The sequence below is a fragment of the Chenopodium album genome, chromosome 23 (assembly GCF_948465745.1).
Source record: "Chenopodium album chromosome 23, dcCheAlbu1.1, whole genome shotgun sequence".
NCBI classification, from domain to species: domain Eukaryota; kingdom Viridiplantae; phylum Streptophyta; class Magnoliopsida; order Caryophyllales; family Amaranthaceae; genus Chenopodium; species Chenopodium album.
The window spans coordinates 33,072,276-33,097,045 of NC_137856.1; the positions used below are offsets into that span (position 1 = coordinate 33,072,276).

At 33.0% G+C, this 24,770-nt stretch overlaps 1 protein-coding gene across 1 annotated transcript; it reads left to right on the plus strand.

Annotated features, from left to right (window-relative positions):
• Nucleotides 1-11,695: 11,695 nt before the first annotated feature.
• Nucleotides 11,696-17,124, plus strand: LOC145608113 (electron transfer flavoprotein subunit beta, mitochondrial-like). The gene is made up of 5 exons (XM_081663714.1): nucleotides 11,696-11,877; nucleotides 12,124-12,411; nucleotides 13,866-13,946; nucleotides 15,663-15,757; nucleotides 16,658-17,124. Exons 1-5 carry the CDS (start codon nucleotides 11,809-11,811, stop codon nucleotides 16,881-16,883), a joined length of 759 nt encoding a protein of 252 aa, XP_081519840.1. The 5' UTR covers nucleotides 11,696-11,808; the 3' UTR covers nucleotides 16,884-17,124.
• Nucleotides 17,125-24,770: the final 7,646 nt, after the last annotated feature.

A 24,770-nucleotide genomic window follows, 5' to 3' on the forward strand; every position in this document is an offset into this window, starting at 1 on the left:
TGTTTAGTAGTAGTACCATGTACCACTATTCTACTATTTGCTCTTCTTTTTTAAGGAAAAATAAAATAAAAATTGCAATTGACTAAAGTCTAGAGTAATCATTGTTAAACTTTTTAAACTCAGGGTCTGTTCTCATTGATTGAACTCAGCTGACTGAACTGAACTGAACTGAATTAAACTGAATTTCAACGTAAGAGAACAGACCCTCTGTCTGACTAAATCTCAAGCCTCACATTTTTTTTTTGTCTAATACGGAGTATATAGGAGAAGAGGACCAGCATCTCGTCCTTGCTCCTACGCAAATGTAATTGGTGGCTTGAACTCGTGACCTTAAAATCACAAAGTGAATTCTCCACCAAACATACTTGGTTTTTTTTTTTTTTTTTTTTTTAAAAAAAAAAAAACCTCAACACATAACAAGTTTATGTGAACGTTGAATTACGAAATGTGTTTTGATTCAATACTCGCTCGTGTATAAACATAAAATAGTATCTACAGTACTTCGTAGATCATAGAGTATCAAATGACACAGTATAAGTATTGGAGGTTGGTGGTTCAATCCCCAGTTCCCCACTAGTGATAATTTAGGGTGGAATTTCCTTACCTTCCTTCCACTCTCCCAAATTGTCTAGCCCACTAACTCGGACCGAGTTGATCTGTGAGGGATTCTAGCCTGATAGGACCCTTAATCTTACCTACCAAAAAAAAAAGTATAAGATTAAGTCAATTCAACTTAATTAAGTTTTATCAACTTAATATACAAGTAGTAGATTTTTTTATTTTATTTTTGGTCCCTCCGTCCAGGCGTATTATAAATTCTACTGTATGTATGGAATTATGGATTTATCCATCTACCGTAATTTCCAAAGTGGAGTATTGATAAGTAGATTTCTCGAGTGGTGCGACCATACTCTTTCATGACCACTATTTTAAATTAATTTAACGTGTCGACAAAACTGTGATGTACATGTGTCAATGTATATGAATGCCAAATGACAATTCACCGTCAACAAAGATTGGCTTTTTTATTTCTGCACTCTCTCTCTCTCATACGTCTACTTGATTAAAATTGAGTAAGATTCAGCAATAAAGAATAAAAAATTAAGAAATCTAAATACTCCCTCCCTCCCTTTATTACATGTCTGTATTTCTTTTTGGGGTGATCAAAATTAAATGCCTGTTTCTATTTATAGGTTGTACATTTTGCCAATATTATTCTTGTTTTGATGATTTGTCATCATTTTTTCTTTTCTTTTTTGTACTTTACATCAATTCCCAATACTTTCTCTCTCCTAATTTTCAACCACCTTTATCTTTCTCTCTATCTCTCTCTAACCCCACATGCATATTTGTACTCCCAATTTTTAGTTTTAAGGAATCTTTAACTTTCTTAATTCCGTGCAAAATGAGAAATAGGCATGTAATAAAGGGACGGAGGGAGTACTAATTTCGTTACATATTATTTGCAACGATTTAACATAAAGTAGAGAGAAAAAATGTCTAATCGTTGCAAATAATATGTAACAGAGGTAGTAAGTGATTTGTTCTGTTACTTTAATTGCGCTACATTATTCACCTTACAATATCTTATTTCAGAACCATTAAATGTACAAATTTCTGTTTAAAGTTAACATAGCAAAGTATTTCAAATAATTACTAGGTTTAGAATTTTTAAGGGCTAGCTATCCAAGATAAGTTCTACTAAGTCTAAAGAAAATTCAGCTAAATTAAAGCAATCTTAATTTGTCACATTATCCACTTTTATTTCATTTGTTTGGTTGCAATTCTTCTCTCAACCGTATACATGCATGTTTTTGGTTGTTATCTGATCTAACTTACTCCCTCTGTGTTTTAATAAGTGTTACACTTTGACTTTTTCACTATTCACATAATGACTTTGACTTGATTATTTAACTAATATATTAAAAACAGTTGTTATTGTATAAGACATTGTTAGATTTGTTATAATTTATACTTTCATATTATAGAATTTTCAATAATTTTATTAACATTTAATTAAATAAATTAGTGGTCAAAGTCATGTCTCGACATGCGTATTTGGTCAAACTGTAACACTTATTAAAACACGAAGAGAATATCTTTAATTAGTTTAGTACTTTATTTCTACCCGTTATTCATATCCTTAATTGTAAGTTTGTTGATTAAGGGCATGTTCACATTTACTTAATTTCAGTTCAGTTCAGTTCAGCTCCAATCAGTTCAGTTCAGCTCCAATCAGTTCAGTTCAGCTCCTAATTTCTCTCTCTCATAAAATATTCATTTTAGTTCAGTTCAGTTCAGCTCCAATCAGTTCAATTCAGTTCATTCCAGCTCAATTCAGTAAATGTGAACAGGCCCTAATACTACGTATATAGCTGTAATTTTGACTCCTAATCAATAAGAATAATACCGGTAAAAAAAAAAAAAAAAAATCTTTTTAAACGTTATCACACTCAACATTTTTTTCCCTAAATTTTCCTTACACAAGTACAAATCTTATTTACAGGATATGTTATCTATAGGCCCCACTTATGACTTTGTATCTTCACTTGAATAAGATGTATTGTTCAAGTCTTAGGCCTGTTCACTTCAACTTAATTTCAGTTCAGTTCATTTCTAATCAGTTCAGTTTAGCTTTAATCAGTTCACTTCAGTTCTTTTCACTTCAGCTCCTAATGTCCCTCTCTCATAAAATATTCATTTCAGTTCTATTTAGTTCAGTTCAGTTCAACTTCAATCAGTTCAGTTCTGTTTAGCTCAGGCCCTTAGTTAATTTTAATACAAGTATAATCTATAATAACAATCTAAATGACAAGATCTTGAAACGTGGGGACCTAGGGGGTAATATTCATAATATTTCTTAATATGCAAATATTTAATATAATTTTAATTTTAATTTTAATATATGAATATTTCTTGTTTAATCTGATTTAATATGAATTAATTATCGGTCAAGATTGATAGTGTGAACAAACACAACCACTAAAGAGCTACTTGTATGAAATTAATTCTTAGTGGTCTCTACTCCGATCCGTAGCAAGAAAATGAATAAAAGTGTGTTTAAATTGTGAGTTCACAATGAAGACTGACAGTACTTGATTCTTATAATAACTAACCCTAATTGCATGATAGATAATTGCGGTCATCTATTGCTGAAAGAGGCATCCGATGACACCTGAATTTTGTACTCGTATATTTATTTTGGCTAAATTTTCATGAAAAGCTTATAATAAATGACAATTCTAATTTGGACCACTAGCAAATTTGGGTGTGACGGCATGACCCATTAGTATTATTACTTGTGGAATTGTGGGGAACGACCTTACATATATATCACTCCTACGTAATTCCCACTATAGTGATTGGAGACAAATTTTTATTTTGTTTCACAATTATTATTGTCTTGTTGCTTTTTGTTATTTTAGGTTTCCTTTTTGTTTTTGTAATAATGATGATTAAACATTGAAAGGCAATCAAAATCTAATTATGTTATATAACTATTTTCCTATCAATTGGGTGGTTAAATGATTGATTACAAAAGTATATGTGTGAGTTTTGAATGAAGTCAATCAAGATCGATGAAACTTGTAACATAATTGAGAGCTTGAAAAGAACTAAGGGTTGTTGGGAATAGAAGTAATATATATGTTTGTAATGCAATAAACAACGCACTTCATTTAACTCGTTTTATGGTTTCAAGCATCGATCCTATATAAAGGCGCTAGGGTTTTTGAACGTTAAATATATGATTACGTGATATTTTCTACATAACATGTGTGAATCATTGAATATTATTATACTAGCAACTATCTGATATAACTAGCTCATCACATACGTGCTTGATCCAACACAATATGTTTCAAACAATAATAACAAGTCAACTGGACAATTATTAGCTTAACACTTAAGAAATACTTCGAAATTGTTTTTTAACTGGATGTATGTAGGAAAAGAATGTTACTACTTAGGCCCTGTTCTTTTGAGCTTCTGGGCAGAGCAGAGCAGAGCAGGGGCAAGCAGAGCAGAGCAGATTTCAGCAGAGCAGAGCAGATTTTAGCATTATTTTTATTAATATTAATACAACTATTATTATTAATTTTATTATTATTATTATTATTGTTATTATTATTATTATTATTATTTTTTTTTAATTTTATTTTTTTATTATTATTTTTTAATTTTATTATTATTACTATTATTATTATTATTATTATTATTATTAATGTTGTTACTATTTAATTTAACTACTATTACTATCATTATCGCATTGTACTACCATTATTATTATTACTACTACTACTACTACCACTATTATTACTACTATTATAATTATTTTTACTACTACCACTATTATAATTGATGGGTGAATGAAAACATAAATAGATGTGTACCACGTTAACATATGTTTATACTGAATATATAAAAGACGATAATGGTTTAAAATATTCAAATCATTACATATTCAAATTATTAAAACATTGTGCTGAATTAACCATCTACTTCCATATGATCTTCATTTTCATCATCTTCATTGTCATTTTGATCTTCATTTTCATCATCTTCACTGCCATCTTGATATTCATTGTCATCACCTTCATTGTCGCTTTCCGAGCGATTAGCCCTCCAAATTCGGCGTGCTATACGATGTCGCACTTTGGCCATACTAAGTTTGCGCCATTGTGCATACATAGTTGAATCTGCTACTCCTATACTTGCGTCATGTTGAATGATTGGTATGCCAAGCTTATGCATCCGAATAAAATTATGTAGTGTGCAAGTGGCTATAATGATTGACATTTGACTCTTTTGTGACACTTGTGGCATGTTATGTAGTATCCTCCACATTTTTTTTAACTGTCCAAATGAACATTCCACCTTCATTCTTAGCGATGAATGAAGCTTATTAAAATGTTCTTTTAATCCTCTAGGTGGCAGTATTCTAAAATCAGGCATATGTATTCTTACTCCCCCGAAGTATGGCGTCATATATCCAAGAGTATTTGGATATGCCGAGTCCGCCAAATTAGTAAAATATCTTCTTTTTTATATCATTATTTTTCACTATTATTATAATAATGTAGTATTATTGATCCCAAAAAAAACATGTATTATGTGTTATTATAAAGATCAATATGTATTTAGAAATTGTTAGACATTATTATTAATAAATAATAAAAAATTTGTATTGTGAATTTATAATTGTTATAATTTTAAAATATGTACTTTAATTATTGTGTACTTTAATTATTAAGTATTATTAATTATTGGTTTATTGATCACTACTAGAAAACAGCTTAATTCCGACGGAACCGTTCCGACGGACAAGAAAATCCGTCGTAAAGTACGAAATTTCCGACGGAATTAAATTCCATCGTAAATTTACGACGGAAATTATATCATTTACGACGGAAAATTCCGTCGTAAATGGTATAATTTCCGACGGAATTAAAATCCATCGTAATATATGGGCTTTCCGACGGATATTTCCGTAGGAAATTACTTTTTCCGACGGATTTTTAGTCCGTCGGAATTTTTTTTTTTTTTTTTTTTTTAAAAAAAAATCAACCCTAGAATAACACTCCTCTCTTTTCCGCCTCTTCTCCTCCTTATCTTTCCTCTTCTCTCTCCTCCCCTTCTCTTTCTCTGAATCTCACTCCCCTTCTCTTTCAATTCGTTCTCACTCCTCTCTCTGATTCTCTTTCAATTCGTTCTCACTCGTTCTCCTTCTTTCGTTCTCTGAATCTCACTCGTTCTCCTTCTCTATCTCTCCTCTACTCTACTTTCCCCTCAAATCTCCCACCATAGCCGCCATCAACAATGAACAACGAACAACACCAACATCAACAACACCATCGCCGGCATCAACATCAACAATAATATTCATCTATTTCGCCCTTACTCTCTCTCTTCATGCTTAAAACAAAGGTTTTTGGGTCAAATTCGACCATGAAAACTCTAGATCTAGAGTTTTTATGGTCAAATTTGGCCTCTTAAACCCAATTTCGAGGTTATGTGTGGTCTAATTAAGGTATGTATTTCGTTTTTTTCAATTTTGATTTTATTTTGTTGTTTTATTGGATTTTTTTTTTACAATTTATGGTGGTGGTGGGTGGTGGCTGTTGGATGGAGACCGTATTTGTGGGTTTTATTTTGTTGTTTTATTTCGTTTTTTTCAATTTTGATTTTAATTTTTTTTTATTTTTTTGTTAAATTCTGGATTGTGATGATTTTTGGTGGTGGCTGTGGTGATTTTAGGTGGGTGGTGGGGTGGTAAATATGGTTAGGTGGCGGTGGTGGTTGTAGGTGGGTAGTGGGGTGGTGGATCTGGTGTAGGTGGCTGGTGGGTAGGGTTCTGGTGTGGGTGGTGATACGGTTGGTGGGGTTGGGTGTGGGTTAGGTGACTTGGTGAGTTGCTGGTTGTGTGAGGTGGGGGTAGGTGGTGAGGGGTGACGGCTTGCGGTGGCGTTGGCTGGTACAGCGTGGCGGTGGCTTTTTTTTTGTTTTTTTTAAAGCATTTTCCGACGGAAATTCTGTTGGGCATTTACGACGGAATTCAATTTCGTCGGAATTTTACGAGGGACTTTGCCGTGCTTGAAAATGTTCTCGGCGGACTGAAATCCGTCGGAAATTCCGTTGGAAAACCCATTTACGACGGAAATTCCGTCGAAAAAGGGTGTTTTTACGACAACAACTTTTCCGACAACCGGTTACGACGGAATTCCGTCGCAAATGGGTTTTGCGACGGAAAACAAGGTGTTTCCGACGAAAAATTTCCGTCGCAATCAACCTGTTTTCTAGTAGTGGATATTATTAATTGATATTAACCTAGAGTAGAGCAGATTTCAGCAGAGCAGAGCAGAGCAAAGCAGAGCAGATTTCAGCAGAGCAAAGCAGAGCAGATTTCAGCAGAGCAGATTTCAGCAGAGCAGGGGCAAGCAGAGCAGAGCAAAGCAGAGCAGAGCAGCTCTAAAGAACAGGGCCTTATTAATTTTATTATTATTGCGCGCTCATTCTCATGCAAGCCCATCTCTTTAATTTCACTAGCTAGACATGTTTGGTCGCATAAATTTAGCCTAATGTTTTTCTCCATATCTTGTAAATCAAGTTTCCACCTCTTTTGGCTTATAAAATAAAATATTCCGTGTTCTAAAACTATACTCCATACAGTATTAAACAAATCTTTGAAAGGAAAGAAAGAAGGTGGCACCCCAATAAGTTTGACTATACAATAAAATAGATCCCTAGATTGCAATCCCTAGGCTATTCTTGTGCCTACCGTTGGAGGTGGTTGAGTTAGAGCAATAAATGTGGAGCTGAGTTTACTTGTCATCGAAGATGCTTAGCTCATTTGTTGCATTGCAAGACTTGTAACATTTGTAGATTACTGATCTACTCTTGGGTGTAGTGGTGGTGGACCTTTTTTCTCCCGGCCTTGTCCCTTTGGACTATATTCCCCCCTCTTACCCTAGGTAGGCACTACATCACTTATTATTTTGGTACGGCGTGGCATTGAGTCTGTTGTGCTTAAATTACTAATCGGATTTTGGCCCCCCTCTACCTCGATCTCCTCGTTTTTCTCTTCCTTGTCGCTTCGATTGTTATATTGCTTGTGAATAGAAGAAATACTTTATTATAACAGGAGCGGCCATACCTTAAGTGCATATGTGAACAACATTTCCTGTTTTGGTTAGATCATAAGATGTAATCTTGGTTGGTCTAATTAACCTTTAACCCTAATTATATGATATATTTGTTTCAAATTAGTCTACACTCTTTGACTTGGCTTGTTTATCAATAAGCAAACAACTTTTATCATTGTTTAAATATTGTTTCAATTGAAGACTATGTAACTTGTAACCACCATTTGTGTCCAAAGAGGTGTCCATGACCCAAATGCATGGGAAATCCTTTTTTTTAGGGTTAGTTATGCACTCTCCACATTCATGCACCTATTTCACTGTTGTCTTCAACTTCCAAACTAAATTCTCATACCTAATTGAGCTTTGTATAAACTATATCTAGAGAAACATGCCTAGCTAATTATTATATAATTTTATTTAAGCTTTACAACATTAGGTGCAAGCTAGCTATAGGCGGCACAACAAATTTTTTAAGTAAATTGAAATAAACATCGCACCTACCTTAACCAAGGATGAATTAGTCAAGTTATTATACCTTATCACCCATTCATACATATATATATAAAAGATTATAGGCTTTATATATAGCTTAATTATTGTTATTAATTTCATGCATATAATGATTATTCCTTTAACAAAGTTAAATATTGTACATTCAATTCGTACCTGTCATATGTTTTGATGTTTTATTTCTGTTTTTGTGAATTGTTTTTATATGTTCTAATGGGTATATTATGGACTTTTTAATTAAATTATGATATAGACCATCCAATTAAGTTTCCTACCTAAAAGCAAGTTTTCTGTTTTTATACTCTTATGTTATGATATGGTTTATTTATTGTAAGGTGTCATAATCAAGTTAACTACCAAATGATTGAAATTCAATTCTTCTAATTGTCATCCTTGCCACATTATATTTTAATTTCATGCTTCTAGACTATTTCGTATGTATTTGTATCTACTCTAAATTCTGATCAAGTAGTTTTCAAAAGTAATTAGGTCATCATAAATTATCAATTGAGAAATTATAGGATAAGAGTAATAAACAGCACAAACAAACTAAAAAGCTAACAACACACAAAAACAAAAGCAATTTCTGATTCGTGGTTATATGGCATGGAAAATAGAAGTGACCCCAATAATTTGATTTAATAACAATATAATGAGTTTGATTACTTCGTATAAATGTTCAAAATGTGTATGAAATGACTCTTTATTAAACTGACAAGAATTTAAAATTTTGAATACACAAGAGAACACGATACACATTATGCATCCTACTAATGCCTTTCATTACACATTCAAAATCGCGCTGACATGAAGGTCTAAAACTCTTAAGACTAGCTATCATGCAATTTGTGGGTCAAGTGGTTCCAACCAATTATAAATTTAGGTACCGGATAATCTTAACTTTAATATTGTAAACATTTTAAAATAGGTAATCCTACTAATTAGCTAATCTGGAACTAGTTACAAAGTTAAAATGTTTACGTGCTTGAATTATTTCCCAAACGTGTGAGCTAACTTCTTTTGAGTCAAAAGAAAACGTGTAAAATCCAAAACAAATTTTCTTTTAACCCACTAATCCGTGTTGACGAAATTGAGAAAAACAAAGATGCTCAATTAGGTGAGAATTCGAAAATTTTAATAGTAAAAATATTAGGATTTTGATTTATTAAAGGTTATTTCTTAAAGTATTGAAAGTCAAAAAGAAAAGATTTCACATGACCAAACGGTGCATACAATTAATGTCTAAATCTTCAAGTTTTGATGTGAAAGCAAACTATACGCCTAAAAGTGATTTAATTAATCCGTTAGTGTTCTATACTTCTATTCCCACCTTTTCCTCTTTCCCTCCTTTTTTGTTTTTTCAATTGAAGTTCATTTTAGCGTATTTACCTTGTCAAAAGATAATTTAATTTATTTTTTTTAAAAAAAAAATTATTAGCTAAGACAATAAAGAGTATCACTATTGTTCATGCAAAACACTACAATATGATCAAATACGAAGTAAAAACACAGGGCAATACAAAGTACTAATAGGGGTGAGTGAATTTGAATATGTAAACTATCATACACGAACCATTAATTTTAACTATTTGGCTAAGACTTCATTAAAATAGTGTTAAATTTCGAAACGATATGAAATGGGCTTGGGCAATCCGAACAAGGAAGAGGTGAGTTAGGTCCACAAACAAGGCTTTGGAGCTTCCATACTAAAACCAATTGGCAATAGTAGGAGGTACTCCTCTACCTTTTAAAGTGAAACCTTCTCTCCTCTTTCTCCAATATGGGACACTCATAAGTGGGTTACAATGGAATTCAACAAATAGTACGAGTATAAAATACTGTATTACATACGGATTACAGTCTAATTAAACTTAATGGTGAATAGATTTCTGATAAACATGCCAATTGCCAAATAATTTGCCAGTTTCGAATAAAGTATACAAACTAATACCCTACAATTATCGTAATTTAGTATGGCTAACAAAACCTATCCTCTTTCTTTCATCAACTGGTTGACTTTTCACTAAATTTCAATAACCAATTATTGTATGTTATAGCGCTGACAATTAGTCATCGATATCGTTTACCAACGAAGTTTTATTGAAACTCGATATTTATATTTTACATGTTGTCCATATACGAACGAACGTACAGCTAAAGATTCATATACTTTCAACATTAATCCGAGCAAATCAATTTTACCTTGGTCACCAAGTTAATTAATTAAATAGTGGTCAAACCAAGTTTATATACTGTAAGAATACATGTATATATTTTTTTTAATGTATTGGCTAATTTATGAACTTGTTCACATGCATCATTGTTGGGCACTGCAATTAAGGAAAGACTAAGACAATTAAGAACATGTCAACTTTGCCCTTACTTCCACGAGTTTTATTCTGCACTTCTGCTGCCTTTGTCGGTCTATTTTGTTCACTACTTCCATTTTTATACTCGTATAGTTTTTGCAAGGGAAAAATTATCATGTGACAGTATCTTGATCTACGAGTACTTTTTATACTCCGTGTTAGTTACTATAAATACTCCATAATATGATACTAATGATTAAAGTTGTATACTGATCATGAATGCTATGTAAATGCAAGTAAGAAATATAAATTAAGGTTCGTTGCATAATTAATGTTATACGAATTACATATAAATATCATGGATTGTGATAAGTATGTAGTGCATTAAAATAAAAACCTAAACCCTACACCTTACCTTAACCCTAACCAAACTCTTATCACCCTAAACCCTAACCCCTAACCCCCAACACTAAACACTATTCATACACCTTATTAAGATTGGGGTGAACGAGTGAAGGAGGACTAAAAAGGCAAGAGAAGATGAGATATTGCATATTGGCAATGTGTGACAAAATACATGTAATTGTGGACTCAGCTAGTAACTATGACATCAAGTACTAAGTATTAGCTACTCCGTATCAAACTATCAATCAAGTAGTTTTCATATACTCCATATGAAGCTAGAATAAGTTTTTTCAAAAAAATGTAGAAAATCTATCAACACTTCTTAATTCATACTTCAACGGTTAAAAACTACTCTCATAACTCGTAACCTTAATCTACGGATCACCTAAAAGCTAATGCCGAACACATCCGTAACCCGATGACATAACTCTCACAACTAAGGGTTCGTTTGGCATCGCTGTGGTTTTCTGTTTTTTGGTTTTTTGTTTTTAAAAGTGTATATATGTCACATAATGAATCAAAAAATATATAAACTTATTAAAATCATGATAATTTTGAAAACTGACAACAGAAAAGTAGAAACACCTTTTTCTTGTTTCCTGTTTTTGGTTTTTGGTTTTCAAAAAAACAGAAAACTGAAAACCGAAAATGATGCCAAACAAGCCCTAAATTATGGAAATATTATCCACCGGGCCTAAAAAAGAAGAGCCCACAAACTTATAAACAATGATACCAAGCCCATAATTCTGGTCTGTTTAGTTGCGTAGCGAGTCAAAACACTCGAACTGTCATCATCCATTTAACGGATATAGCCTCCATCTAGTCATTTACTTTCCCACTTTTCTACAACACTTCAAAAATTAGAACACTTCTCTTGTTTCATCTTTCCCCCAAATCATAAATTTCGAAACCCTAGAAATTCAACTCTAATCAATTTTCAGAAGATGAAGATAATGGTTGCAATCAAGCGAATCGTCGATTATGCCGTCAAAATCCGAGTCAAACCTGATAAGGTAATCATCTTAAATTCTCATAGAGTTTCAATCATTTCCTGATTATTAAGGTTTGATTATTTGCTGGCCTTCAATTATTCTGGATTACCTTCATTCAACAACTAAAGAATCTAATTGGATGAATTTCATGATTTATTGGACGAGTTTTATGATTAAATTGTATGATTAATTTGATAGAGTGGGTATGAATTTTATGAGTTAATCGGGTGAGTTGTATGATTAATTTGATTTTGTGTGATTTGATAGAGTGGGGTGGAGACAAAGAATGTGAAAATGTCGATGAATCCGTTTTGTGAGATAGCGTTGGAAGAGGCGCTTCGAATAAAGGAGGCTGGTTTGGCGTCAGAGGTGGTGGCAGTGAGCATGGGATCAGCGCAGTGCGTCGATACATTACGTACGAGCTTAGCAATGGGAGCTGATCGAGCCATCCATGTCGAATCGATGTCGGACCGTTTGTACCCTTTGAATGTTGCCAAGTTGCTTAAGGCTCTTATTGATGTTGAGAAGCCAGGTCTTTTAATTCTTGGCAAACAGGTTCATCACTCATTCTTAGTGGTTTATTAGTTATTTTTTTGCATCTGTTTAATGTTGCAATTTTTTGATGATGCAAGGGTAAGGATTTATGAATTAGGAGAAAGATGGTTGGGAATGAAGGAGGTTAAATTTTGGGCATATTTGATTTTGTAAGTAGAAACTTAAGTGTGGCTATTTTTCACTTGTAGTCTGATCGTTTTGGGTGCCGTTGTGATGGAGAGGATTCTATAACGGTGTATGGTAAGACTGTATTGAAAGGCGTAGTTTGGCTTATGTGTGTCTGCAAGGTCTTTTAGGTTTTAAGGATCGGGATTCTTCTTTGATTCATTATTTTAAAAGGGTATTTTGTATTTGGTAAGATTATAGTGAGAGCGTAATTAGGCTTCCCAGCTTATATGTGTTTTCAGTGTAATTTAGGTTTTAAGTGTTGACATCCTTCTTTAATTGATAGATTTGTTAGATATAATTAGAGTGTACGGGAACTCATATATGAGCATAGAGAGTTGAGTTGAAGACTTGAATGTCAATTGTAGATATTTTGTTATTTGGGATGGATGATTGAGGGCTGTTGTTGAAGTATCTTGAATATTAGTTGTAGATATTTAGTTATTTGGGATGGATAAATGAGGGCCTGTTGTTGAAGTATGGGAATTTGTAATAGAGACCCGTTTTCCATACAAGGGTATTTAAATATTAGGTAGCTGCACAATTATGAGTGAATATTTACTTGATGAAAGTAAGGTACTTAGGTAATTGAGCTCAATCGTGTTGAGCAGATTGTGAGATGGTTTAATTTCATTAAATTTTACTTCTTAAATGTTGGTTGATGAATGTCCCAAGATTTTTTTTCAATTTGACAAATGGGCTTGCCTATTGAATTTGATATAAATGTTTGATAGGCATTTGGGATTTTGGGGAATGTATACATACTTTTCTTAAATTATTGGACCAACAGTGACAAAGGATGTCAATATGTTTATAACTCAAAAAGTGAATTTCATAATATGCTTTAATTATAAAAAAATTATAACAGCAACTATTTGAAAAATAAGTCACTTAGGCTTTCTGTTTTATGCAAAACAGTAACTATTTGGGTTTTGATGGGAAAATCAGGATTATTGTGAGTACTTAACTTGAATGCATTTTGTAGCAATGGCTGCGTCTATCAACTGCTGGTTTTCGCATGTCGTTGCAACCGTGCTATATTATTAATCAATGAAATGAGGTGACATTATATTCATCCAGGAGATAGATATGGAGGGGGTGTAAAGCTTGGGTCTGGTTGCTTTTTACACTAGCTAAATTTTTTTGTCATGCCTGGATACGTTCTCCACAGCTTTATGTGCAATTGTGCTCTCATTCAATTCCTTTATAAATTTGTGATACATATGAAAATCTATTGAGTGCATTTAAAAGCATGTCTCTGAGGTTATTGTTTTTATTGTGTATTTTAGGCTATCGATGATGACTGTAACCAAACTGGACAGATGGTGGCAGGACTACTTAAGTGGCCCCAAGGGACGTTCGCTTCAAAGGTATTGCACATTTATCTCAAATTCACAGCTAAGTTGAATTGCCTATTGTCGTTTATTGTCAATGGCATAGCTTCATTTACACATTGCTTACTTTATTTATCTTTGGTATCCTTTCCCCTGCATTATTGGCTAGTAAAACTAATATGAAAGCTGGAAGTTAATTTGTGAAATCCAGGCATCCAGGACTGCTTCCTTCTTTGTTTTTGCCCCGTAACCTAGAAATCTGTGTATACAAATGTATTATTAATTTAAGGCTTGTGATCCATTTAAACTTTGGATCTTTTCATTATAGCCTGTCCATATTATTCTAAAGTAGCTCTTAAGTTCTTTTACATTGCCTTACTTAGGGAAGTAAGTTCCTTTATTAATGTTCTAGACTTCTAGTTCCCATAACCATTATCTTGTCATAATGCCCACTTGAATTCCACCACATGATGTCGAGATTGTCGACAAAAAAAAAAAAAAAAAAAAAAAAAACTTACCCAAGTCCTGTGGTTGACTTTTGCAATATTGTCATGGTTGTCTCTTACCTTGTGCTGCTTAAGTTATTCCTTCATCTTTTTACATTTTTGACTTGGCTAATCATTATATTCCCTCATCCTCTACATTTTTTTTACTCGACCAAGTATACTTTTATCTCCACTAATGTCCCAATGGCTTAAGTAATTTTGACTCTATAATCACTGTGATGCAAGTAGCGTTCCCACTAGAAAATGTGACATGCTGCATTGCTGCCTCCAATAGTAAAAGGTGATACGAAAAGGATTATATTTTTGGTGAAAAATGAATTATAGAACTTTAGAATATAGACCAATCAGCTAAACATTGGTTAATCACAGTTGATTGACAGACTATGACAGAAAATGTTGGCCTATGGAAGACTACATAGACTACATAGCCTAAGAACCTAAGACTAGATAGCTGTCAAGAAGGTGATATGCTAATAAAGGAGAGAATGAACCACAAGTAATTAATACTGAAGGTTTAGATAGTTAATTGTACCGTGTGATTCTCTGCAAGGGTATCAGGGTGTATGGGTTGAAGTGAATAATACAAAGGGAAAGCATAGAAACTGAAAATTTTTAACCAAGGGCAAAGTTTGAAATGGACACAAACCTAGACTGAAACAAGCCTGGAATAGTTTTTCTTAGACTAGGATTTTGATAGTTTGATCAAGGTTGAGCAATTGATGATATAAAGACGATGGTTTTTCACGAGTCACTTTCTGTAGTTGATTTTTATTTTCTAAATATTGTTGTGATGGAGAAAAGTGGTTTGTACTCCTTAATTCGATTCTCTTGTATGTGTAATAAATTCTCTCATCTGCTAGCCTTCAGACAGTGTATTTTGTAGTGCTTAGTTGACTGGGGTTATGGATATAGTGTTGTAGTTGAATCATGCTGTTGAAGTGTAAGCCATGGAAGTCCACTAGTCCAGCATGGGGAAGATTCTTTGTACCAAATTCTATAAAGCATGTGCAATGCTTTTTGCTGGAACATAGCTAGGAGGTGGCTTATAGTTGAATTGGATTGTTTGACTTTCATTTGTAAACTGTAGAGTGTAGAAATGTTTGTTTTGTTATCAACCTTCTGGTTGCATCTTAAATTGGCAAGCTATGATTTATGTATTTTAAAAAGCTCATCAAATAAATTTTCTTATATAGTTATATGATCAAACTTTCCCCCCATTTTCAACTTGATGCTTTGTTTATAGTAGGTTGTGCTGGACAAGGAGAAACAAATAGCAACAGTAGACCGAGAGGTGGATGGTGGTATCGAGACACTATCTTTGGACTTACCAGCCGTCATAACGTGAGCATCTCATCCTTCTTTACTTTTTTTCATACCATTAAACTTATGGCAAATATAATGGTAAATGTTAGTTGCATCTCATGATCTATAATGCTTATCATTTTATACAGCAGCAAAGCCAGACAATGGAGACTTTTGGCTATAAAGTTAATGAGCAGGACTCTAGATTGATTAGTCAAACTTGTTAGTAGAGTGGGCCTCCAAGATTCTTTTGTTTTTCCATGACAAAGAAAGCCAGATGTTAAAATTGACCTTGTCTATTGCTTTTGCCAATGGGCAAATATCTCAGGCCTTATTCTCTAAGTAGCCGTCACAATTAGAAACAAAACTTTTGATGTTTAGTTTTAACAAACTTTACTAATACTATTGAAAAAACTCTACTAACACTATTACTTGAATATCTTGTTGTGCGTTTAATATTACTAAACTTTGGCATAGAACTCTTTTGCCTTTGATGCCTTGAGTTGACTAAGCTTGCCTTGCTCCTGCATATAATTCAGTGAAGATTTCCCCCCTTAAAAATTCAATAAGAATCTAGCAGTATAGAATTTTCTTTATCAATTACTGTATTTGTATTATTGTTTAAATTCAGGTGATCTCTAAGGCATTCGTTGCCATTAAGGCCTAGGTTAAGTTTGCCTTGCTTGCAAACTGCATATGTGTATGAATGTGTTTTCTTGAATTAGACTTATCTGGTGCAGCTTTTATCGAAATTAGTCACCAAGAATCTAGCAGTATATTGCACCAAAAAAAAAAAATCTAGCAGTATACAATCTATTTGATGGCCTGATCACATATATATGTATAGATTCTGGTGCTTTCTCTTCAAGTTGATGTAATGTATATTTGTATGAATCTTGACCTGCCTTGATTTTGACGCTTTTTATTTTTGGGTCGCAGTACCGATTTAAGATTGAATCAGCCCAGATATGCGACACTTCCCAATATAATGAAGGCAAAATCAAAGCCAATAAAGAAAGTGACTCCTGAGGAGCTGAATGTCCAAATAAGATCTGATTTGGATGTGGTCGAAGTATCTGAACCTCCAAAGAGGAAAGCAGGGGTCATTTTGTCTTCAGTGGATGAGCTGATCGACAAGCTTAAAAATGAAGCCCGTGTCATTTGATTACCATTTCGACATATATATTGTTCTGATTCCCCAAGTTGTACATGTTCCCTGGGATTTAATTTTCCAGTTGGAACAGAGAATATATGTGCAGAATCACTCCCATCCTGTATGTATGTCTTCTATCATATTGGCCTTTGATAGTTTGATGATCATAGTCATTGAAAGAACTAAATCTAGTTAAGCAGTAGTATTTTGTTAGACCTTGAAAGATGGAAGTTGCTATACAACTAAGTATTTACAACAAAATATTGAGTTTATGTCGAAAATTGTTCGCACTGCAGTGGCTAAGATCATCAATTTTTAGCTCTAAAGTTGAGTAAATGAAACCAAAACATAGCTTTCATGCTTTAGGTAAACCTAGGTTTAAAAAAAATGTTTACTAACTTGTTTAATATTAGTAATTTAAAATATTGGAGAAGAACGTAATAACTTTGGACTTTGGAATAATTATCCAGTCATGAATTAATACATGAAGGTCACAATGATTGTTAAAAATGTTAAATGCATGTTTTTAGTTTCATTTTAATCAATTAACCTATACTAAAAGCGAACCTAAAATGACACTTGTCACAATGTCATTAACAATTTTCCCGCTCATTTTACTTTCCGTTTTTAAGAAGATTCTTTAAGGAAATTATTTTATAATAATGAAAATATCTTTCTTCCGGTTAAAATTCTTAACAATAATAACTCTCTATATAAACCCAACTAATATATTTTTATATTTACTTTTGAATTAATATTATGAATATAATTTTTTTTATAAAATTCAATACAATAATAACTCTTAAAAAAATTAATAGCAACCGTGCATTGCACGGGATTTAAACTAGTTGAATAATTATTTGCATATATATTTGAATAGATGAGAACTAGCTACTATAATTGCTTACTACAGTAATTCTTAGAACTAATCTTCTATTTACTTGTATTGTGTGTTATCTACAAGATGATAAAAAGCCACTAATACATAATCTAATTAACATACTAATTATAGCGTTCTCAAAAAAAAAAAAAAAAAAAAAAAAATACTAATTATAGCCGCAAGTGTTATACATGGATTTTCCTTTTCTTTCAAAAAATCATGGCAAGTTCCAACAAATAATTGTAGGTGGATTTTGCATTCATGCTTGACTTTCAACAAATTGATAAATTAAAAATAATAATTCCATATTTAAACAATCTAGCTCTACCATGTTGGTTGCCAGATAGTAGTACTAAATATGTAGTGATATTAGAAATTAAATTAGATGATAAACCAATAAAAATTGCTTATAAATAGGAAGGATTTTAGCTTATATATATATATATATATATATATATATATATATATATATATATATATATATATATATATATATATATATATATATATATATATAAGACATAAACATATTGCTAATATTCTTCCATAATATCACACAAATTGGAGGGAAAAATGGCTTTCTACAAATACAACAGAAATGTAGTAGCCATTCTTTTCATCCTAGTTTTAGGTAATCAGTTAATTACACTGTAAATCAGCTACTGGTTGATTAATTATACCATATTTGTTTTTTAGATCAAAGTTTAATTATTAGACAAATTTGAACTCTAATTCATTTAATTACTAAGTTTGTTAACATGTTAATGCTATGTTTGAAACGTTGGCAGTGCAAATCATGGTTGATAAAACTGAAGCTGATTGTGCCGATAACGGTGAACCTTGTGCACATTTTTTAGGAATTACTGATTGTTGTGTGGGATATAGGTGTAGCAAAGGTGCTGGTTACAAATGTGTACGAGGTAAGTGGCAAAACTTTGACAATATTTTCTAATGACATAGTTAAATTATACCTAGAATATTTTCTTTTGATAGGAGACTAAATAGAATTTGTTATATACATCCGGGTCAAAGAAAAAAACAACTTTGTACTTGTAAGTACATAGTATATGTCTTAATAAAAGTTTATAACCCGTACTTATAAAATTAATTTCATTATTTAAGATGTTGATGTTGCTAGCATATATATATATATATATATGTATATATATATATATATATATGTATATATATATATATATATGTATATATATATATATATATATATATATATATATATATATATATATATATATATATATATATATATATATATATATATGTATATATATATATATAGGGGAGAGATCCGGTGAGAATAGGCCCATATGCGAGAATTTGTACTTATATGAGAACTGATCTTAAATTTAGAACATGTGAGTACAATTTTAGAACATACGAGTAAAAATTTAGAACACGTGACTCAAATTAAAATTTAGAACATATGAGTAATAATTTAGAACATCACTGTGAGTAATATGTTTAGAACATCTGATTTAAGAATTAGAACAAGTGATTAAAAATTTATTAAATTTGCTTTATGAAAGTTTAAACATGAGAATCTGATTTAAGATTATGAACTTATGAATAAAAACTTAGAACAAATTAATATAGAATATAGAACGTGTGAGTAAAAAATTTAGAATATACGAGTAAAAAAATAGAACATACGCTTTAAAATCCGGAACATATAATTAAAAATCTTAGAACACACGTTTTAAAATTTAGAACATATAAGTTAAAATTTTGGAACAAGTTTTATAAAATTTATGATATCAAACTTAACTAATTTATGGTTTAGAACATGTGAGTACTAAATTAGAACATTTGATTTAATTTAGTACACCTAAGGAAAAGTTTAGAACATCAGATTTAAAATTTAGAACATAAAAAGTGTTTTCACATAAGAAAAATTCTCACATAAGACAAATTCTCACGAGAGCCTCCCCCTATATATATATATATATATATATATATATATATATATATATATATATGTAACCCTTTTTCTTTCACTAAAGCATAATTAAATATAATTATGGTCAAAAATAGTATGTTGGTGAAACCGTGAAAGTGTTATATCAAATTAATATTTCCTCCGTTCCATAAATATTGCAACATAGAGATGCGACATGAATTTTAAGAAAGATAAAAAACATTTGCAATTAGGAAAATATTATAATATTTGAGAAACTTATTGCTCAAATGATATTTGTTCGTCGAAACATTATTTGTGGAACAGAGGAAGTATATCCTTTATAATTACATATATAATTTAATGTTTAATGTTAATTGAATTTTTGTTTGCAGACCCGAGTCAACACTGCTTAGACGAGGGGAGAAAGTGTCATGTATTTTCCAGTTGCTGTGGAAAAAACCGGTGTACGCCACAAAAACCAACTCAACTTTTTACAGGTCGTTGTGTACCACCAAAGATTTGATTTAAAATATCAAGGAAGGTTCTTATTTCATTTGAGTTTGATACATTGGCTACTAAGATGCTTCTTCCTAGATAATTATTATAAACTCGGTGTAATTCTTTTCCAAATGGAATGTATAATGCAAGCTAATAAACTTTATATTTTTGATAAAATTTTGTATTTACTTAATTCATTTTTCTCTTCAAATATGACAATATTCAAGTTTACTTATTTCATTATAATACTTCCGAATCCCTTCAAAAAAAAGTTCATTAGAATATTGATTTTGCTAATTATTTGTGCAGTGTGGGCTGCTAACCTAATTATATATATCTACGTGCTTATATATCCATCACTTGTGCTAACAATCAGCGGCGGAACCAGAAAGTTTTTATTAAGGGGGCCAAATTAATATACGAAGTAATATCTCATGCACAAATAATATGGAGTGTATTGAAATGTTAAAAAAGAGTGATATTAGAATTTCAAAAAAGGGTATGACAAAAAAAAAAAAAAAGTTGGGTAAAAGGTTCGAATCTGGGAAACTTGAAAAGAAACTCAATCTTCATACATGTGAAACCAACTCAGCTATAGTATAACTTATGTAATTGAGTGATATATTTAATTGATAATTAAAACGAAGGGGGAGGCCAAGGCCCACCCTAGCCCCCCTTGGTTCCGCCCCTGCTAACAATGCACATATCATAAAAAATGATTATTAGAAACATGAAAAAATGAAACACTAGTGTTATAAAAGATGCGAAAAAGACTAAGGAAATTGAAGGAAAAAAAAACGAACAAAGATTTTACTAATGAGTTAGATACGTCCACGGAGAGGAGAATTTTATATAAAAACGGAGTATAAAATAAAACAGAATAATATTAGACTCAAATAAAGAATTTTGTAGTCTACATATTAAATGGTCGTTTGAATGGGCTATTAGAGTCAAGATCTATTATAATAAAAAATTCACATCAACAAGCTCTACAGTATGTATTATATACAGCGTTAAACCCCAAGAATAACATCGATGAATTGTAGGCTTGAGTTTACGAAATCACTACAAGTTGTGAACGGGAAAAATGACCGTTTAAGGGCATATTGGACGGTTCCACCTACCAAATTGGACTCCCGGAGGGTATTAGGGACCATGGTAAACATCTCGGCAATTTTTATTTTCGGGCGAAAAAAAGATAAAAAAAATTACAAAATTGAAGGATATAAACCACGCTTTTTAAGGAAATTTTGAGCTTTCGGTGGTTGTATGTGCTAAGAATCTGGTACTTCCGTTTTGTTTCCCATCCTAGTCTTTCGCAACACTTCAGGTTTACTTCTTTTGTTAGGTCTCGATTTTTCCGCCATGATCTTCCCAGTAGTTTATATAGGAGCTATAGCCGTTTCATTCCTATTCGTTGTTATGATGTTCCATATTCAAATGGTGGAGATTCACGAAGAAGCATTGCGCTATTTACCAGTGAGTGGTATTATTGGACTGATCTTTTGGTGGGAAATGTTCTTCATTTTAGATAATGAAACCATTCCATTACTACCAACCCAAAGAAATACGACCTCTATGAGATATACGGTTTATGTCGGAAAGGTACGAAGTTGGACTAATTTGGAAACATTGGGCAATTTACTTTATACTTACTATTTTGTCTGGTTTTTGGTTTCTAGTAGTCTTATTTTATTAGTAGCCATGATTGGGGCTATAGTAAGCCTCAATCATGGCCATTGACAGGATGTATTCCGACGATCTAGAAGGACTATAATGAAGAGGACGACAGACCCACTCACGATTTACTAAAGGTATCGGAGATTGATTGGTTTGAATCCAATTCGTGAGATGGCAGTGATCTTTAGCCGGTCATGGCCAATTAAACCTTTTTAAGGGCTTTAAGCACCTACAAAAGTCGTATATATAGTATAGACTATGTCTTTTATAGGTCTGGGCTTTGCGCCTATGTACATGTTGCGCTGAACCGGAGTGAAATTACAATTTGTTCAACAAAATGCTTGGCAGAGCTGCAAAAACAACAATAAGATCCAAGGCTCAGTTGAGCAGCAGAAAAAGGCCGAGTAGCTACCGGTACTTCCTCGTCAGAAGTCGGTCCCACAGGTGGCCGATCATCAGTCCCCTCCTAGGATCGCGGAGGGGGTTGGCCAATCACCCACGAGGGAGGTTTCTCGTTCGAAATTGACTAGTTCAAATGGTTCATCCAAGTAAATTCGTCAATTGCCTGGTGGCGAAAAACCTTAAAACTTTAATGGGTATATCTCGGGTTGATATAATGCCGTTTGAAACCATATATAATCATTATATGTTGTCATAAACGTACGTGGTAGACTTGAGTTTACGAAATCACTACAAGTTGTGAACGAGGTAAAATGACCTTTTAAGGACATATTGGATGGTTCCACCGACCCAGTTGGACACCCGGAGTGTATTAGGGACTATGGTAAACATCACGGCAATTTTCATTTTCGGGTGAAATAAGGTCAAAAAATTACTAAATTGGAGGCTATAATCCACTTTTTTTTGAAGAAATTTTGAGGTTTTGGGGCCCGGTGGCGAAAAGCCTTGTGACCCTAAGGGATACATCTCAAGGTCATATAATGTCGTTTGAAACCATATATGATCATTATAAGTTGTCATAAATGTCCGTGGTAGGCTTGAGTTTACAAAATCACTACAAGTTGTGAACGGGTAAAATGATCGTTTAAGGGCATATTTGATGGTTCCACCGACCCAATTGGACTTCCGGAGGGTATTAGGGACCATGGTAAACATCTCGGCAATTTTTATTTTCGGGCAAGAAAAGGTAAAAAAATTACAAAATAGAAGGCTATAATCCACGCTATTTAATAAAATTTTGAGGTTTTTGGGGCCCGGTGGCGAAAAACCTTGAGACCATAAGGGATAAATCTCGGGCTCATATAAGGTCGTTTGAAACCATATATGATCATTATATGTTGTCACAAACGTCCGTGGCAGGCTTGAGTTTACGAAATCATTACAAGTTGTGAACTGGTAAAATGTCCGTTTAACGGCATATTAGGTGGTTCCACAGACCCAATTAAACTCCGGAGGGTTTTAGAGACCATGGTAAACATCTCGGCAATTTTTTTCGGGCGAAAAAACGGTCAAAAAATTACAAAATTGAAGGCTATAATCCGCGCTTTTGAGGAAATTTTTAGCTTTCGGGGCTCGGTGGCGAAAAGCCTTGAGACCTTAATGGATACATCTCGGGGTCATATAATGCCGTTTGAAACCATATATGATCATTATATGTTGTCATAAACGTCCGTGGAAGTCTTGAGTTTACGAAATCACTACAAGTTGTGAACGGGTAAAATGATGTTTTAAGGGCATATTGATGGTTCCACCGACCCAATTGGACTCCCGGAGGGTAGTAGGGAACATGGTAAACATCTTGGTAATTTTGTTTTCCGGGCGAAAAAAGGTCAAAAGATTACAAAATTGAAGGCTATAATCCACGCTTTTTGGGAAAACTAAGATGTTTGGGGGCCCGGTGGCGAAAATCTATTTGACCCTAAAGGTTACATACATCATGGGGGTCATATAATGCCGTTTGAAACCATAAATGATCATTATATGTTGTCATAAATGTACGTGGTAGGCTTGAGTTTACAAAATTACTGCATGTTGTGAACGGGTAAAATGACCGTTTAAGGGCATATTGGACGGTTCCACCTACCCAAATGGACTCCGGGAGGGTATTAGGGACCATGGTAAACATCTCGGAAATTTTTATTTTTGGGCGAAAAACGGTCAAAAAATTGCGAAATTGAAGGCTATAATCCACGCTTTTTGATGAAATTTTCAGGTTTCGGAGTCCGGTGGCGAAAAGCCTTGAGAACCTAAGGGATACATATATCTCGGGGTTATATAATGTCGTTTGAAACCATATATGATCATTATATGTTGTCATAAACGTCCGTGGTATTGGCTCGAGTTTACGAAATCACTGCAAGTTGTGAACGGGAAAAATGACCGTTTAAGGGCATATTGGACGGTTCCACCTACCCAATTGGACTCCTATAGGATATATAGGAACCATGGTAAAAATCTAGGCAATTTTTTTTTTGGGCGAAAAAAAGGTCAAAAATTACAAAATTAAAGGCTATATAATCCGCACGTTTGAGGAAATTTTGAGCTTTTAGGGCCCGATGACGAAAAGCCTTGAGACCTTAAGGGATACATCTCGGGGTCATATAATGCAGTTTGAAACCATATACAATCATTATATGTTGTCATAAACGTCCGTGGTATAGGCTTGAGTTTACGAAATCACTACAAGTTGTGAACGGGGTAAAATGACTGTTTAAGGGCATATTGGATGGTTCCATCGACCTAATTGGACACCCGGAGGGAATTAGGGACTCTGGTCAACATCTCGGCAATTTTTATTTTTGGGCGAAAAAAGGTCAAAAAATTACAAAATTGAAGGCTATAACTACGCTTTTTGAGGAATTTTGAGGTTTTGAGGCCCGTTGGTAAAAAGCCTTGTGACCCTAAGGGACACATCTCGGCGTCATATAATGCCGTTTGAAACCATATATGATCATTATAAGTTGTC

Coding starts and splice junctions, on each gene's coding strand:
- LOC145608113 (XM_081663714.1), top strand. CDS start 11,809: ATGAAGATAATGGTTGCAATCAAGCGAATCGTCGATTATGCCGTCAAA. Junction 12,412..13,865: donor TTTTAATTCTTGGCAAACAG/GTTCATCACTCA, acceptor TGTGTATTTTAG/GCTATCGATGATGACTGTAA. Junction 15,758..16,657: donor GACTTACCAGCCGTCATAAC/GTGAGCATCTCA, acceptor TTTGGGTCGCAG/TACCGATTTAAGATTGAATC.